At 40.5% G+C, this 18,216-nt stretch overlaps 1 protein-coding gene across 1 annotated transcript in view; it reads left to right on the top strand.

The window, feature by feature from the left end:
- EIF3H (eukaryotic translation initiation factor 3 subunit H) overlaps window positions 1–6,077 on the top strand; it is an 87,323-nt gene extending 81,246 nt beyond the window's left edge. The window contains exons 6-8 of the mRNA XM_065831317.2: window positions 327–447; window positions 3,055–3,187; window positions 5,817–6,077. Coding sequence (XP_065687389.1) covers window positions 327–447; window positions 3,055–3,187; window positions 5,817–5,914 — 352 coding nt within the window. The 3' untranslated portion in view covers window positions 5,915–6,077. The remainder of the gene's footprint in view (window positions 1–326; window positions 448–3,054; window positions 3,188–5,816) is intronic.
- The last annotated feature ends 12,139 nt before the right edge of the window (window positions 6,078–18,216 follow it).

Consider the following 18,216-nt stretch of genomic DNA (forward strand, 5'->3'; position numbering starts at 1 on the left):
CACAAAAGCATCAGACTTTTTTTTTTAAATGTTTGACCTGCATCTGTAATATCAGTAAATTCATACAGGGCATTGCTTTTTCCTAGCTCTCAGGTTCCCTGCAAAGATGAAAACACTCAAATATAATATTTGCAATGTGGCAAAGATGCTAGAGGACAAGAAGCCATGTAAAGTGTCATCAAATAGATATTTGAGCAAAGATAACCAGGAACTTAAAAATTTGCAAACTGTGCCATTAGTGCAAAAATGCTGGTCAAATGACTTGAAGGTTTTTTTTGCTTGTTTTTAATAATTTCAGTCTTTCATGAATGTTTCTTGTATTTCAGTAATCACCTAGGGAAGAGTCTGCAGCTGCTGATGGACAGAGTGGATGAGATGAGTCAGGACATTGTTAAATACAATACCTACTTGAGGAATGTAAGCAAACAGCAGCAGCAGAAACACCAGGTTAGTAACATGGGAAACTTGAATGAGAGGATTTTGTTCCACAAAATACGATTTGGGTGGTGTTATCTAAAGCAGATAGATTTGGATTTAAGCAAGATAAAATTTTTATAGAAACATAACCATTAAGTAGATTTATAAAATGTGCTAGTCAGTGGGGAATTAATCAAATGCATTAACTTTTGCTGACATGTAACGTGGAGTGGTCTGTCTTTGTTATTTTACATGGTTTTAGTGATTTATGATAAACCAAAATCATTGATAAATATGCTGTGGACACAGGGATTAGAGGTTTAGTAAATGAAATGAAAGAGCTGAAACTACAAGTGAGTTGTTCCAAAACAAACTCTGTTTTCATAGCATCACATGTAGCCATGCTTCTAGAAATAAAGGAACATAGTCCATATGTAAAAGACAACACACTCTTCTCTGATTGGAAATGACATTTTAGTCATATTTTGTGTCAGTAAATAGTGATACTGTTCAGATGGTGCTGACTTTTAGTTCCTGATACCAAAGGGCCTCTTTAAAATCCAAAATAGTCTGATTAGAGAATACTGAGTATGGAGCTTGGCTGTAGGTGGCCCTGCTTGAGCAGGGGGGTTGGACAAGGTGACCTCCAGCGGTCCCTTCCAGCCTCAACCCCTCTGTGATCTGGTCTTACTTTATTTGGTGTTGCTGTATTTGATAAAGGAATACTGTGTCTAATTATAGAAGAATGCTGGTAAATTAGAAGAAAGCACTGTGAGAATGATTTAAAAGCTTGGAGAGCAGATCTTGGTGGACGCAATTCACTTCACGTGATAAATTAACGAGTGACTTGTACTCAAGAAGTACCGGCATGAAAAATAAATTTGAACTCTTTAATCTAGCAGACAGAGATATGACAAGATTTAATACTGGCCAACTGAAAATGGGCCAGGCCACTTAAAAATACTGCAGGTATTGCTACACAAAGTAGCTAATTATTAAAAAGAGCACCTGTGGTTCATATGAAATGCTTCATCACTGACTATTTTAAAGTTTAATTGGTTTTTTTCACTTAAGTGTAGCTTGAACAGGGAGCACTTTAGGGAAGCAACACAGTGGTGCAGCACTGGGCTTTCCGGGCTTTGTAATTCACGAGGACATAGAAGCATCATGCGTGTTATCTTCAGAAAATTTATTTTCCTTTGCTGCCTAATTTGCGTAGAAAGATGGCATCCACTTCAAAGGCTTTTGTTATTAACAAGGGGATCTATTTATTTTCAAAAGCAGAGCAAAGTAGGTTCCATGGTGTCTCACTTCATTTCTTTACTAACTATAGCTGCTTTAGTAGTGGCTCATTGCAGCATAGTTAGTGGTCTTAACTTCATTTTTAAAGTGGAGCAATTGTGATTGAGAGCAAACCATTTCAATAGAGAATAATAGGCAGACTGCTGAGAAGTGAATGGGGTAATGCAAAGAAAGAAGAAACTACATGCAATTCACATACAAATATGGGCATTTAAGATTTTATTTTTAACCTTGTCCAAAAACATGTATTTGTCACTACTACTGGAAAAAAAATTACTTCATTTGAGTATGCCACCAAGTGGGAACTGTTTTCAGACTCTTATGCACTGATACATCTAAGTAAGTCAGAGAAAACACCCTGTACTCTTTGGCCTCTTTATGTTCAAGATTTGTTTTGTGTGGGGTATGAAGGCTTCAATAGACAAACCTTACAACTGATCTGTGGCTGTGACATACGGTACAAAAGCTCACATACGTGCTTTGGGAAAGTATGTACTTCTGCAAGAACAAATGTTTATTCAATAGCAGAAGAAATGGTCTGCCTTATCTTTTTTTGGGTAATCTACATGGCAAAGGGAAGCACTGAAAAGAAATCTGTTTGGTGTTTTTGTTGTTGTTTTTGTTTGGGTTTTTTGTTTGTTTTTGTCTTATTTGCTTTAAAAAAAAAAATAGAATAATTTCTACGAACTACTACTCTAGTATATGCTCTGGTAACCCACAAAGAAATGGCATCAAAGTGGCAGAATATCTAAATAGCTGGAAGGGATAAATGAACCATTATGCTTTGTTTCAGCCACCACTTTGTTCTCCGTTTAGAGTTAATATTTTTTGGCTTAAAATACCTTGTTCACATTATACCCCTTTCACATTAATATTGTCTTGACCTTTAACTAGCATAAAATTGAGTATCTCTGGTTTGTATAACTATTTAACTATTCGAGCTAATGGCTTTACATACCTACATATTCGAACTTGGTTTTCCTTTTTAGCATGGGGAAATGGAGGCCTTTATCTACATGCAGTATTCTTTCTATCAGATACAGTATCTATCTCTATGAAAAAAAACATAAATTAAAAAATAACCCTAGTACCACATAATTTTCCAGTGCCTCAGTTATTTTCGGTGCCAACTTGGGGAGAGAAATGCTTGTTACCAGTGAATTGAAAGAAACTGTGAATTGCATTCGCGTTATTTGAAATTAACAGTATTGTACTGAATAAGTACAATTTTTAAAACGTTCTTGTGGGTTAGGTAAAGAGCATCTGAAAAGAAAAACTTTTTGCTGCTTTGGAAGTTCTGTTTCGTTCTGTTTCATTCTGTTTCTTTATTTTCAGTACCAGCAGAGACGTCAGCAGGAAAATTCGCAGCGTCAAAGCCGAGGAGAACCCCCTCTTCCCGAGGAGGACATCAATAAACTTTTTAAACCACCGCAGCCACCTCCAAGAATGGAGTCACTCCTTATTGCAGGTAACGTTCTAGCAGCCTCTTCAACTCATCTTCTCGTATATGAATAGCTTCGGGAAAAGTGCGGTTTACCGTAGCATCTTAATTTTTCATTACCTTTGCCATTATAGTGTGACATTTTGGCATTGGTAGTATTCCAAATACTGTCCTTCATTTGGTCAAAGGCAGTGGTTTCAACCCGTGAGGTACAACCCTAGTGTCTGAAGTTGAAAACAAAAATAGCTAAGAAAAGACACACTAGTATGCAACCCATGCTTCTGTTAGAAAGTCAGCTTGCACACCTAGAAGAATTTGGAGCCATCTAGGTAAGTAACAGAGCCATGTTACCAAGGCAGAGATGAACATATGTAATTTTTTGGAAGCAAGTCACTGTGTTTAACCAGAATGGCTGCATGGAGCTTTAAACTTTCTGTATGGAGACTTTCTCCCTTTATTTCATATTTTACCATGGTACCGAGCTCCTGCCTGACCATCTATGCCTCCTGGCTTGGTGGGAAATGGTGGGAGCAGCAGCCAGAGCCTCATCTGGCTCCGTTCTGAGAAGGTGAGATGGGAATTTTAAGGCAAGCGGGAGCAATTCCCCAGGGCGCTGGTTTTCTGCAGGACTGGCTGTAGGGATGCTGGCAGCCACTGAGCTGCTCCCTGCACCCCTACCCCAGCCTGTCCTACAGCCCCAAGATCACAGCATCAAAGAACAGTTTGAGTTGGAAGGGACCTTCAAAGCTCATCCAGTCCAACCCCCTGCAATGAGCAGGGACATCTTCAACCAGATCACGTTGCTCAGAGCCCCGTCCAGCCTGGCCTGGGATGTCTCCAGGGATGGGGCATCTACCACCTCTTTGGGCAACCTGGGCCAGCAGCCCAAGGCAGGGACAGGCTGTTTGGGCTGGAACCTCCGATTCTGAGCAGAGCGGTTCTCCACAGCCCCGAGTTATGAAGAACATCCCGAGCAGCTGAACTGACTGTTGCAGCAGCCGAGGAGATTTTAATTTCGCACAGGATTGAGATAATGTCTTTGATTTGTACAGCCAGAATTTTAGGGAAAATATCCCCATTTCCCTGCAGCCGAAGGTGAATGAAAATGTAAATGAGAATGAAGCATAGATATAGATCCCACCTTCCAGCTGCTGCAGTTTGCTGGTACGCTGCAGTACGTAGCCACAGTTTGGTACAGAAGTCAGTGCCTGTCCTGAGCCTCCTGGGAGGATAAAAATATCTGGGACCTCAAAATGGCAACACAAAGCAGAAACCTTAGATGCCCTGCTAAATAGTCTAAATTTGGAAAATGTCAGGAAAAAGCAAATTGTTTAACTGTACCAGGCTTTTTGGATCTGTTAGCTATCACCTTGTTTTGCACTGCGAGAAAATTAAACCAAAGTCCTGATAATTTAGTGTACAGAAAAGAGTGCTTTGACATTTAAAAAAAATAGAAGTAAATTTGAACTACCACACTCAAATTTTGGAGTGACCGAGAGATTATTATTTTAATATTAATATTGTTTCACACTGCTAATAAGTGCTGGGTTTAGAAGAAATGTTTTTGATTTATTATTCCTTCTAGACTCTTTAAAAAAAATATTGGCTTGATAGTTTTAACCAGTTAATGACTCCTAGTAGCATTAAAATATTTGAACATTTAACTTTAGCATAGCTTAAAAATACAACAGAAATGTATATGCTTGTACATGTGTGGTTTATGAAAGTGATAGTTTAGGATGAATCATCTCTTATAAGAGCAGGAATTGAAAACTATTATACCTAAAGGGAAAAAAGAAATTTGACCAACGCACTCTCTTCCTTTTTTATTTTACCATAATCAAGGGGAGAATTGAAAGCATCCACTTCAACTTAACTTCATCTAAGTGTGTGGATAAAGAGTAAAACTTCAGCCTTTTGTTTCTGAGGCATTTAAAAACTTTTCAAATAGAGCGTTAAATTGAGAGTTTATTTGCCTTCTAAACAGTCTTGATTTTGATTAAACTGACTTCATGTTTTGCTATTCCCAGCTAACAAGGGAAATAACTTGTAGCATTATGTGTATAAAAATACTTTGATGGGCACATTTGATTTGTAAAGCACTGACGAGTCTTCATACCCCGATGATTTTTGAAATAGCTAGTAAGATTAGGTGGAAGAAAAAGCTAGCAAAGTGTCCAACAGGAATGCCATGATTTTTAGTCTGCTACTGAAAAATACTTGTTACAAATATTTTAATGGGGACAGCAGATCCATAAGAATAGAACTGAAATTCGGTCTTGTAGTATTTTTAGAGCTACTAAATTGAACAGTTAATTTGCTTAAGCTTCCAATACAGCAGCAAGAATTGTTTATTCTCTTTATTGTTACATGTCTTTTCAGAAATGGTACATAATAGAATTGTAAGAAAATTAAGGGGTTTTTTGAGCATACCAGTTTACCTATTCTGCTCATTTCGTTTCCTCTTCTTCCCAAAGCTATTTGGGAATACTCAAAGTGTGAAACTCCTAAGTGTAGAGTAGTTGAGCTGTTTTGCTTGCTCCTCTGTATAAATCCTGACTGATTCATGTACATTTGACTTTTTAAAAATGATGTTCTAGGATGTCTTTCTGAATTTCAGAACTAACAAGCATTTACTCTTCTTTCTTGTTGACAGGTCAAATTAATACCTACTGCCAGAATATTAAGGAGTTCAATGCACAGAACCTGGGCAAGCTTTTCATGGCTCAGGCTCTCCAAGATTACAACAACTGAAGAAACTTTGCCGCAACCATCAACAGGAAAAGTTATTTACAGTTTTATGCCGTTCATGATCCTCTTGAAAATTTAGTGTATTGGGAAAAGAGTCTTGTAAAACAGTCACCTTGGTTTGTGTAGAATTTTCCTGTAAGAAAAATAAAGGCAAATTTTAATGATATTTTAGTATTTCCTTATTTGTTGGCCCTATTGGACTGGAATTTTCTGTGGTCGCTCAGGGTTTCTAAATGTTGGACAATTATACATGTTTAGTCATAGCAAATAATACAGGTTTTATTTAACTTGGGATCTGAAATAAAAACAAATGATTACAAATGTTCAGTATAGCTGACTTCACAGAAGGAATTCAACATTTCCCAGTTTTGATTGAGAACTTAAAACCATAAGGTGCGAGTCACCTGGAGCAGTTACTCAGTTTTAATTTGTTTGGACAGTTTGGTGCGATGGACCTTCCATATCACAAATATTTCATAGGCTTCACATTCAGAACATAAAAAACTGGTGCTAAGTGGAGACTGGTCCCCACCATGTCATGCAAAGCTGTGTTCCTGTTTTTTGTTGCTGCCACCAACTGGATTGGAATCCAGTGATGCTACTGAAGTCTTAGTGACAGAAGCTGTAGCAGTAGCTAAACCTGGCGCAGCTGGTGGGTTGCAAACGGCCACCATACCTGCTCTGCATTAACTTTGCCATCTGGATGTGCCTTTGTTCCTGAACTCAGGCTACTTATCTTTTTAACAAGGATGTCAATCTGAAGGCTTAATACATCACAATCCACACATTACTGAGATTGATTAGTTTGTTGATTTGTTTTTTTTCTTGAGTTCTTTCTTGCATGTCATTGTGTGATGAGTTCTGAGCCTAAAATGGGTACAGGAGTGTGGTTTGGTCTTTTAAAATAAATAACATCCTCTAAATATGGACCTAGCATGGGATATTTCAGCCTCTAAGGTGAATGTTTTGGAAAGTCAGAAGTGTGTGAAAACTGGAGTTAGACTAAAAACGTATTCATTTCCAGTCTAAACTATAGTGATTGTGGTTATTATGTAAATATGGATGCAAATTTTGTTCAGCCCTCACATATCTGGCAAATTGCCAGTCTCATCTTTTGCCTTGGAAACTTTGGGCACCTTTGTGTTAGCTTTCATAGGGCGAACTGCTCTGAAATCAAAGATTAGTGAAGTATCCTGCTGCAGTGCCACATGATTGAGTTTCATTTCCTATACAAATAATATTCAAACTGTGTTAATTTTCTAGTTTTCTGAAGGACCAAAATAAGCACCAGGGAACAGAAGTAGGAGCAGATATTTAGACTAAGATGAGACATTTGAGATAGAAAAAAAGATCTTCTGGATAACTGGGAACAGAAGACCAACTTTGTAGTGACTGTGTATTGAAGGAAGCAGCAGTAACTTTATACATACTAGAAGGTCTGCGGAGGAGGTGTTAGCAAAATAAATACTTGGAACAGGTTAAAAACAGGCTGTGTGTTTTGGATTAGTTCTTTAAGGTTGAGGGTGGAAATGTGAGAAAGAGGGCAGTAATATTCTGCTGTTGTGAAGTTTACCAAGATTGGTGAATTTTATATAGATAGATCGAATGTGCTAAGTGTCAAAGTCCATGAAGAGTAGAGATTTGTATCTTTTAAAGGTATGGATCTGAGTCAGATGGGAACAAGATACAAAAGTAGGTGAGGTGTCTCTCTTTGGAGATAATTTGAATATTCTGTTCTGAATTACATTTTGGTCTTCTATCATGTTAGAAATAATTAAAGGGAGCCTCCCCAAAGCTCAGTTGAAGCTGTTGGTCTCTAAATGAGAATCAACAGCTGTGGAGATCAGGAATTAAAGGGATGGAGCTGTGGCTCAATGCTGGGCTCGGTGTGAGCTTTCCCCAGTACCTTTGTGCTCCTGAACTTCACTTTTACATGTGGGTGAGCTGGCAGCTCGTTCACCGTAAGATGTGTCCTTTCCATTTCTAATGGTGATAGCACTACCTATTTTTTCTCCTTTCTTGGCTGTATACTAATTAAAAAGTAGTGACACTGGAGTAGTTAAAATTCACCTCTAGAGAAGTTGGTTTTGGTCAGTGAGCTTGTTGTCACTGTAGAGGAAAGCAAGGTCTCTGCCCTGCGGTTCCATCACGTGTCCACAGGTAATGTGTGCAGACAGGAGACAAAATGTGCACGTGAGGGAAAACCAGTTATTCACAGTTATTCACCAGTTAATTCGCAGTCCACATCGAGCTGTCGTCTCTCCTGTCTCGCTTCCAGCCTTGCCCGTCTGTGTTGAGCTAACTGCTTTGTAATGCTTGTTTATTTGTGCAGAACTGTAATTCTTGTAAGAGAAAATGTTACTTTGGAATCCAGCTCTAAATTGGCATTGTGCCAGGCTTTCGAAAGTCAGGTTTGAAAGGAGGCAAAAATGGGACAATTATTTTTGTTGTGATGCTGAAGGTGGAAGAGTATTTCTCCTAGTTTGTCGATGCTTTGGAATCTTCACCAGTGACATTTACTGTCTCTGTTCCAGTACTACTTGTAAAACATGCTGAAATGTGTCTGGTTGTACTGACAGCCCTGAGGTTGTGTTCAGGACGGGCGATAGGAAGGGATATGAAACTTTAGACCATCTACTTGCTTAACTGAAAATACTAAGTGTTATTCCTCAGACACGGTTAACTGACTGCCACGGTTGTTGTCAGACTAATCTTTAATATTAATATTTAAGGAAAATGAACCCAAATGGGAGAGATTTTCTGTAATCCAAACATACGCGGTATGCCCGTATCTCAACATCAAGGTACAATGCGCTATTGCCATTCTCTTTTTGGTGTTTACAAAGTTGGACCAAACTCCATCTAAACTGTTAACGTTCTGTTGCTGACTGCCCATGTGGAGGAAAGCTCGGCTGCTGTCCCCCCTTCTACACAGTCTGTCGTGTCCTTTTTCTTCTCAGCTCCACACAATGTTCCCCCAAATACTTAAACATTTGAGAGGCTGGATTTCTACTCCTCCGCATCCTGTCAAAGCTTGGGCTTCTGTGCAGGTAGGAATGGGCAGCGTTTGTGCAGGTGTGAGCAAGTACACAGAGTACAGAGCAGAGAAGGTCTGGGTGAGGTTGCAGATGCCCTTGTTGGTGCCAGAAGAGATGTTGGATAGGATTGGCGTGGAAACCAGTAATACTCATAAAGAACATTGAACATTGTTGTGTTTTTGCTCTTCATGCTTTGCAAATTCCTGAGCACGGAGTCATTCATCTTCTTGTTGGTCAGTCTTGGCTGATTTTTTGCCCTCTGATAACTCTCTGATATGGCAGATTGCTGGTGACAATCTGAGACATCTTTAAGAAGTGAGCACTATTTAATGGTTCTCACTGGATAGTCAAAGGAGTCCTGGTGCTCTATTAAGAAGTCGTTAGGAGCTAGTGATGCAAATAATATCACCAGCCAAAATATGTGCAATGTGTGCAGTGAGAGGAACTGAATTGCTCTCTGTAGAACTGCTTCTCATCCAGTTTGCCAGCCCTGGGGTGAGAGATATGTTCCTCATGATTTTCCATGCCTGTGCATTCCTTCCCCTGTGTTTTATACTTCCTTTTAGTTTTCTTCAGGTTTTGCCCAGAGCTCGTTGATTTTTAAGAATAAAAAAAGAAAAAACAACACACTGCTCTAAATCCAGTGCTTTCTGTCATTGTGTGCTTTTTCATCTAGAAAACTTTGTCTGCAGCTGGAAAGATATTTCAAATTTAGTGAACTGAACATTGGATTCATGGTGAAAGTTTTGGTTGCTCTGGTGTCAGGTATGGTCCTTGTCTTTCTTCTGGCCCTGGTCTTCAGTTGCTGGGACTGAACACATGGACACTGCTCAGGAGACCTGGGGCTGCTCTTTGAGATGAGTCCAGACAGAAAGACACAGAAGCTTTACAACTGGAAAGAGGTTTACACAAAGTTGGGTCTGTGTTTTATTTTTTGATCTTTTAATTGACGGACCAGATTGCTCTTGACACAACTCACCATACGCTGAGGGGCAGCGAATCGCACAGAGGGTGGCTTTAAAAACAGCTTTGGCAAAAAGCTCCTTAGTGAGAGAAAAGTCCATGTCTTATTTCAATTAAGGCTAACATTTATATGTGGGAAAAATGGCCAGATCCATTTTACAATTATATTAAAAGGCATTACGGTGTCAGTAAAATAAACAAGGAAGGCTAGCAATGTCTTTATCCAGCAGAAACACAGTTTAAGTCTTCAAAAGCTTTTGAAGATGTAAAGAATGTGTACAATGAGGATTTCCATTCTGGTTTAAATGATCAATTTATTCATCTGTCACTATTGCTGAGGATGGTGTTCCTTAAATATCGTACAATACATCAATCTTCCGATCTTTCTTTTCTGGATTGGAGCAATATGCGTTTAGTCTTACATGAAAAAAACATCCTGTTTTCATCATTTAGTGTGTGATTTCATCTTTTGTTGCTCAGTAAAACTGATGGAGTGAGACTCGTATCCAACAGGTTAGAAAACCAGTTGAAGGATTCAGAAGTTTCATCCCATGTGCAATGTTTGCTTGCTCCTGATGTTTCAAAACAAAACACTGAAGGGTTTAAAGTAGTTTTTGTCTCTCTCAAAATTGGTTATGTTTTTTTGTTGTTGTTCACAAGTCTTTCACTTGGCTTCTATAACATTAGCAAATCTAATTAGTAGCTTGCAGATTGCATCTAAGGCAGGAAAATATATAACTGGAACGCACCAGTGGCAACAGGCTTCTTTCTTTCAGGCTGTGGTAATAAATATGCCTGAAAGTGAAGTCTAATAATGACTAATATATATATTTTAAGATAAATAGCAATATGATGATCAAGGCTGGTTTGTCTTACAACAGATTTTAACACTTGAGCAGTTCTACTTTGGACCAAATATGTGTCTTCCACACAGAGTTTTAATTTTTTTAATGTTTTTTTTTAGTGTACCTTGCACGAAAAGCGTGGTCGTGTTAATTGCTGTAATATTTAACAGTAGTCAGGCATATCTGTTGTTACTAGCTATGAAAAAAACAGGTCCAAAAGGATTAACAATTATGAGCTCCAATGATGTTAACAACTTGTTTACATGGACTGCAAGGTTGTATTTGATTTAATAATTTTTAACATGACTCCTGAGGTCACATTCTAAGACAATCTAGGTTTCTATTGTAATTAAGCTCTCGATTTGGGGGGGCGGGGAAAGCCCTATGAGTTTATAGAACAGCTCTTTTTATAGTTATATAAGTGAGCACAAGTAGTCATGGACTTCGTTTCTTGTGGCTTTTTTGGTCTTTTTAGTTCAACCACAAATAGCTGTTCTCAATGACTCCTACACATGACTACCACGTTACATCTCCAGCTCCCTCCAGGACGTTCTCCCTCTGTGGAGGGGCAGCTGGTCCAGGCCTCTGCCCAGCTCGTGCCAGGCTGTTCCAGGGCTCCATTGCTGCTCGTTGAACTTGGCCGATGAGTTTAGAGATTACCAGAGTCAAGCTTAAGCAACAACATAACTGTATAAGCCCTGTTTCTTTAGAAAAACTAAACATAACCCTTTACTTATGCTGATATCAACAGCTGTGCATGTTGCAGGGTGTGTGTGAAGAGGAAGGTTTGCGTGGACCACCAGCATCTGTTCTGGGTGGATAACATAGATGGCAATTGAGTAAAGCAACTTGGAAGTGAACAACCCTCCACTAACTGATTTTCATAAGACTTCAATGAATCTTTAATGAATCCCCACTCTGAAAGGAAAATTGCCTACTTGGGAAGGAGACCCAGACATTTTAATTTTATGTATCCGTAGAAGGGAAATAATGCAATTTATGAGAAGAAAAGAGGCTTCTGAATTGAGCAGTAGCCTAGTTACGTGGTCACAAAGTCACTGCATTGTGGCTGCTTGCACATGCACTGTCTTAAAAGTCAAATTCTACAGCATTTGTTGGTGTAAATATTTCTTAAATAATAAAAATTTTCATTACATCACAACATTATTAGAAGAGACTCTTTTTGTATATTTACGGTATTTTTCAGCTATCTTTAAATAAATAACTGAAGTGGTACAAATCTGGCATCTATCTGAGATTTCTCATCCCTTTCGTAGGCGGCTGCTGTTTCCTCTCCTGGGACAACCCAAGTTTTACTTTTCTCCTACAAAGCATGGGAGGACTTTCCTTGTTGAAAGAGGTGAAAGGGGATTTGGGCTGTGGTCTGAGCAGTCCTGAAGGAGGAAACCACCATGCCTGAAGGGAAGCTTGTCCCTGCCTTGTGGCCCTCTAGCCATGAGCTCCCTCGCCACCATCTCTGCCTGCGCCCAGGCCGTGACTGAACTTACTACTCCTGGTACTGGTAGAAGAAGTGACGTTGGTAGATATAGGTGAATAATTTCCTTATGTAAACAGCAGCTCTTCTTGACAGGAAGCACATGAGCTGTTTCATCATTGACAGCAGTTTGGCAATGTAGACATGAGCCCAGTGGGGAATCCTGTGCCTGAACCTGGATTTGGCCTTTCAATACTTAAAGAGGCCTATAAGAAAGGTGGTGACAGACTTTTTAGAAGGGCCTCTTCTGATAGGATAAGGGATGGTGGTTTTTAACTAAAAGAAGGGAGGTTCAGGCTAGACATAAGGAAGAAATTTTTTACAATAAGGGTGGTGAAACACTGACCCAGGTTGCCCAGAGAGGTGGTAGATGCCCCATCCCTGGAGACATTCGAGGCCAGGCTGGATGGAGCTCTGAGCAACCTGATCTGGTTGCAGATGTCCCTGCTCATGGCAGGGGGTTGGACTGGATGGCCTTTGAAGGTCCTTTCCAACCCAAACTGTTTTATGATTCAGCAGATCTGGATAAACCCCTTGAGTGGGTCCTTGAGTCCCAGCCCAATAAGCAGTGATCCTCTCTTATGTATGTCAGAGTGTATCTCCTTAAGACAGATGCCACGTCTGTCATATGTATTTCAAGTGTTTGATGTGCTCAATCCAGCACATGCTCAGCAGGTCCTTGATATCATTTGGAGAATCTAAGTATAATTGCCTGATTATGTTGTATGCTGACTAACAGGATGAAGATGGCACTGACAATTCAAGTTTTTCCCGTCTCTTGAGGGCTCAGATTTCCAAAGTTTAGTAAAGAAGATTTTGTCGTATGAATGTGTGTAGGCTGCCATGGAAGCACAGTTCCCCTCTCTCAGAGCAAAGAAAGTAGAAAGCAACAAGCACAATGCGGTTACCTGCTGTACGTACGTGACAGCAGAGAGGTGCTCATGGGTTTCTTTGCTATTTACCAGACACTAAAGCAGTGTTGAGGCCAAAATGCGCAGATGCGATGAACACTCCTGTCCTCATCACCCTACCAGCCAGATAAGGTTGTTCTGTCTAGTCCTTTCTTAGCACGTGCTTTTAATTTACTCTATCTCCTAATCCTGTAATTAGCTTATCACGTTCTTTATTTTCAGCCATGCTCTGTGCTCTTTTTCAGTTTTCCTCCTTGGTTATTCTTTGAATTATCTGCAGGGTAATGATCAAATCTCTTGTTCTACATTATGGAAGCACAAGAGCTTTTCATGTGAAACTGTAGTTTTTTTCTCCCCCACCCCCCCCTTTTTTTTCCCTGTAACCTCAGTCTTGGAAACAACTGAATCCCTTGAGCAAAAGCTTCCCAAAAAAAGATCCTATTAGTCAGACAGCTAACATTAGGAATGTTTAGCCTGAATTGTTCAAAGTTCTCCTAAAGCAGAGTATTACAATGGAAAATGTTAAGTAGCTTCCACGTAAATGTGGCTACTTGTGCTACCATTAATAGCCTTGGCCTTGTAGAGAATGTTCTTGTGCTAGCTAAATTAGATTAACCAGTAAATTTCCTCCATCTTTAATGTTTATCACATTTATGACTTCTGGGCTTAAGGCTGCTGCCACTAAAGCTGATGGTGGAACTGTTGGATTCTGTGTGAACATGGGCTTTTTAGGAACGATGTCAGAATTTTGTACTGTTGAAATCTGTGGATATTAAGACTACAAGAATAAAGACATTACAATACAAAACTAAAGTGAATAGCTTTCAGAACAGACTTAAGTGTGAACAAGAAAGTGTATGGCATTTCAGTTAGTTTTAACATTAGCTTGTAAAAATCTTGAAGTATATTAAGAACACAGGAGTCCCCATGGCTTCTGGTAAAATTACATTGTTAATGTTGTAGAAAAAAAATGTGTAATGAAGGTTTCAATTCCATTTTTCTGAATGTTTCTTGTATCCAAAGAATTACAACTCTCGAGAGAGCATAATATAATATCTAAAGTCATATTGGTATTGAATGTTTTATCATTGTAGTTCTGATTGCAGTCTCTGCACCTTATTCCATCACCCTCAGATATGCTGTGTTGTTATTCAGATTTAAATAGCTTTTACCACTCGCTGACAAGAAAGCCTTTCCAAGAATGTTGTCTGCATTGCTTGCTAAAAAACAGGATAATATAAATCTCCTGCACTGGTAATGTCTGTCTGGTGCCACTATTAAATAGAAGAAAACAGGTAGCATCCCACGGTCTCAGCTGGCGTGTTGCCACTTGGGTGTAGTAACATGTGTTCTGTGCCTAAGTACAGGTGAGACATTTACGACTTAAAATACTGAGCTATTTTGTCTTATATTTTCTACGCACTGCCAATTATTTTGGCCTCATTTAAGTCTGGAGTATCTTCAATGCTGTTTCCTGCTGGTTTACAAATTCCCAGAGTTTTTTTTTTCAGAGCTAACTACTGCTGTACCAGGGCACGGACCAGGCCAGAGCAAGTGGTTCAGTGGGATGAAGTAACTCGCCTCACTGGGCTGCTGTCACATCCCAACTACCTGGAGTAGTTTTGTGCTGTTCTGCCGTGCATAGAATCATAGAATAGTTCACGTTGGAAGGAACCTTCAAAGCTCATCTAGTCCAACCCCCCTGCCATGACCACAAACATCTTCAACCAGATTGGGCTGCTCCGAGCCCCATCCAGCCTGGCCTGGGATGTCTCCAGGGATGGGGCATCTACCACCTCTCTGGGTAACCTTGACCAGTGTTTTGCCACCGTTATAAATAAACAGCCTTCAGTCCGAGATCCCTGCAGACAAAATGTGAGGTATCTGTGAGCTGAGCCGCTCTGCTCAGCCTGTGCTTCGTTCCCCACAAGGTGCCAGGGACTGGAGAGGGAAGTGGGAGGTTTCAGTACATCTCAGGTGGGAAATCTGTGCTGCGTCCTCCCCAATTTGAAAGTGAGAGGTCATGGTGACTGAAACCAAGAGTTTTACTGACCATGCCTGGAGAGCAGGCGCTTATTCCTGGCAGAGGAAGAGGAAAGCTGATGTCCCAGAAAATATTCAGGGACAGGAGTGATATCTGACCCAAAAAAGACAGACCTTCCACATGCTCGTATCCATTGTACAGAGAATTCACAGTGTGGGCTCTTACTTGACCATCCTGTAAAGTGATCAGATCAGCTACAAATGAGCTTGTCTCTCTTGGAGTGCTCTGCTGAGCTAAACAGGAGGACGTCTCTGAGGCTTTTTTGTGGCTGATTTTAATAGCAGCAGTCTCATCATGGTGTGTGGGGCTTTAATTGTGCACGTCCCATTAGTGCTAATGGAGTTACGCACCTGAAGTCCTGCGCACGGAGATGAGACTATAAATCTAGGATTACAACCTCATTAAAGTTGTTTATTTCAAGTGTAATAGCCCTTTTGCCACCAGGATGCCTTAATTCACTACTCTATTTGTCCCTTTGAATGAAGTCTTCGCATCTCAAGATCATAACTGCCTCTTCTGTGCCATGCCCTGAGATGACCACTCACACTCTTCTCCATCTCTGTTGCTCAGCATGGCAAAAAAATATGGCAGGGCCCATCTCCTGAGAGTCATTAGAAGCCTGATACAGATCACCTCTTCTTATTTTTTTTCATCTTTTAGGCCTCACCAATTTCTGTATTGTTTCTCACTAAGAGATCTAGTAGGTGCTGTGGGGCTATCCTGTTTCTCAGCACAACTTACCATCACTTTTGGAAACTCAACTGTACTCAGCACTTCCCCTGGGCAGGGAGTCCAGGGGCTGAGGGTGGCACCTGAAGAAAGGTGTGTGTGCACATCATGGAATGAGCTGTTGTGGCACATGGAGAAAAGGATCTTTAAATATTAGCAGGGGAAAGAGTGATGGTGGGAAAACCAGGAGAGGACTGGGCTTATAGAAGTGAAGAGAGCTCACTTTCCTGAAGAACAGGGGCCAACAACTGATGGGATAAAAAGATGGGTTTCCCAAGTGTCAAAAGTGGGGTGAGGTCAGGCAGCTTGTAAAAGAGGGTGGTTTTTGAAGGGCAGACTGTGCTGATGGCAAGCAGAGAGACGGTGGCCAGAGATGTCCTCTCCCATCCCACAAGAGGAGAAACCTCTTGACAAATATATACCTTGTCTCTTGTGTCCATCTTATGAAGATGAATACCTTGGTCTTCTGTTGTCTTGTGGTCTTTTCAGCCCTGAATTCTGTTTGTCTCTGAAGGGCGATATGTACAGGAATAACAGGGCCTTTCCTAATCCTTCACAAGTAGCAGATGACAAAAAAACCCACAAAGAAACAAACAAAAAAAAAATCCCAAATCTTTCATTTAATGGCCTTTGTTTTGAACTTCTAATTTTTTCAGCAAGGGGTGATTTTGTCCATATTGGTCTTGAACCTACTGTGGTTAATAAGCCGAATGCACATCACGGGTTGCCTTGAGAAGACTGGTTTGCCAAAGACATGAAGTGAAAACTCTGTACATTATAAAAAACGGTATAAGAAGGTTAATGATTATTTGATAATATCAGTCTTTTCTGACATGGAAGGATTGAAAAACCTGCTTTAGGCCCATGTTTCTGGATTTGGATTTTCATGAGTATTGTGCTTATGGCACGAGGACACAGGGGGTACTGGGAGGACTTTGGGAAGCCAGCACCCATGCTTCGGCCAGGCAGACAGAGGGCAGCAGAGGTGGGGGTGCAGGGGCCTACTCAGAAACAGGTTATGTTTCAAAGGCACAGGTAGGAAGGTGATCATTAAGAGGATAAGTAAAGAATAGATAATTTCAGAAAGCCTTTTGGTGGGGGAGAGGGAAGGGGAGGAATGAGTAAGGCACAGATTGCCCTAGCAAATTGACTGACTTGAAGAAATGCTCATATGTGAGAAAGACATTAAAGGTAGATGCAAATGTGGATTTTCACATTGAGTGGGAGGTGTACTGCATGGAGGAAGCTGAAACTTGGTAGCAAAATCATAAATGTGAGCAGACTGGAGCCAAAGATGAGCAGTCTACTGCAAGCAGTTGAACAATGTTGGTGAGCTGAGAAGAGAAAGTAGAGATCTGAGCAGAGGTGACACTAAATGGAGATAAAATTGATGGGATAGGAAACTTTTCCGCAGGTAGTAGCTATTTAATTCACAGATGACTGTTTCTTCTGGAGAACTGGAGTGTGTTCTCACCAGTCAGATCTGCAAAACCAGAGCCCAGCCCCTTCTCCAAGCTGCCATATTCATCACATCTCCTGGTACCATCCTGTCTTGACCACTGGTTGCTGTTCCTGTTCGCATGTGCAAGTCCCTTTCTGAATAAGCTTTAAAAGCATTGCAGAGCTTCCACTTCACTTTTGTGTTCAATTTTCACTATACAATTCAACGAGTTAATTTGCGAAGGTAGTTATCACAGTTTGAAACACCTCATTTGGAGATGGATTCAGATTTGACAGCAGCAGGTATTGAACTCCATGTTGTGTGTTGAAATAATAACCAAAATGGATCTTTCCCTTGTTCTTTCCATTTCCATTTTATTTTCTTATTCATTTGGGTGAGTAAGGTTGCCCCCAAGTACCTGTTTCAACTGATGCGGCACAGTACACTGCAGCTGGACCCACAGGAACCACCTTAGAAGCATTTTAAATTCATTTAAAGACTTAGTTGAGACAGCTCTGAGATTTCAGGTGTACTGAATGTTTTTGTCTGCTTCGCTGTGCAATTGACACACAGTCATAGAATGGTTTTGGGTGGAAGGGACCTTAAAGATCGCTTAGTTCCAACTCCCCTGTCATAGGCAGGGGCACCTTCACTAGACCAGGTTGCTCAAAGCCCCATCCAGCCTGACCTTGAGCATTCCCAGGGACGAGGCATCCACAGCTTCTCTGGGCAGCCTGTTCCAGTGTCTCACCATTCTCACAGTGAAGAATTTCTTCTTTATATCTAATCTAAAGCCATTACCCCTTGTCCTATCACTATATGCCCTTGTAAAAAGGCCC

This window comes from Patagioenas fasciata, chromosome 2 (assembly GCF_037038585.1).
Source record: "Patagioenas fasciata isolate bPatFas1 chromosome 2, bPatFas1.hap1, whole genome shotgun sequence".
NCBI lineage: Eukaryota > Metazoa > Chordata > Aves > Columbiformes > Columbidae > Patagioenas > Patagioenas fasciata.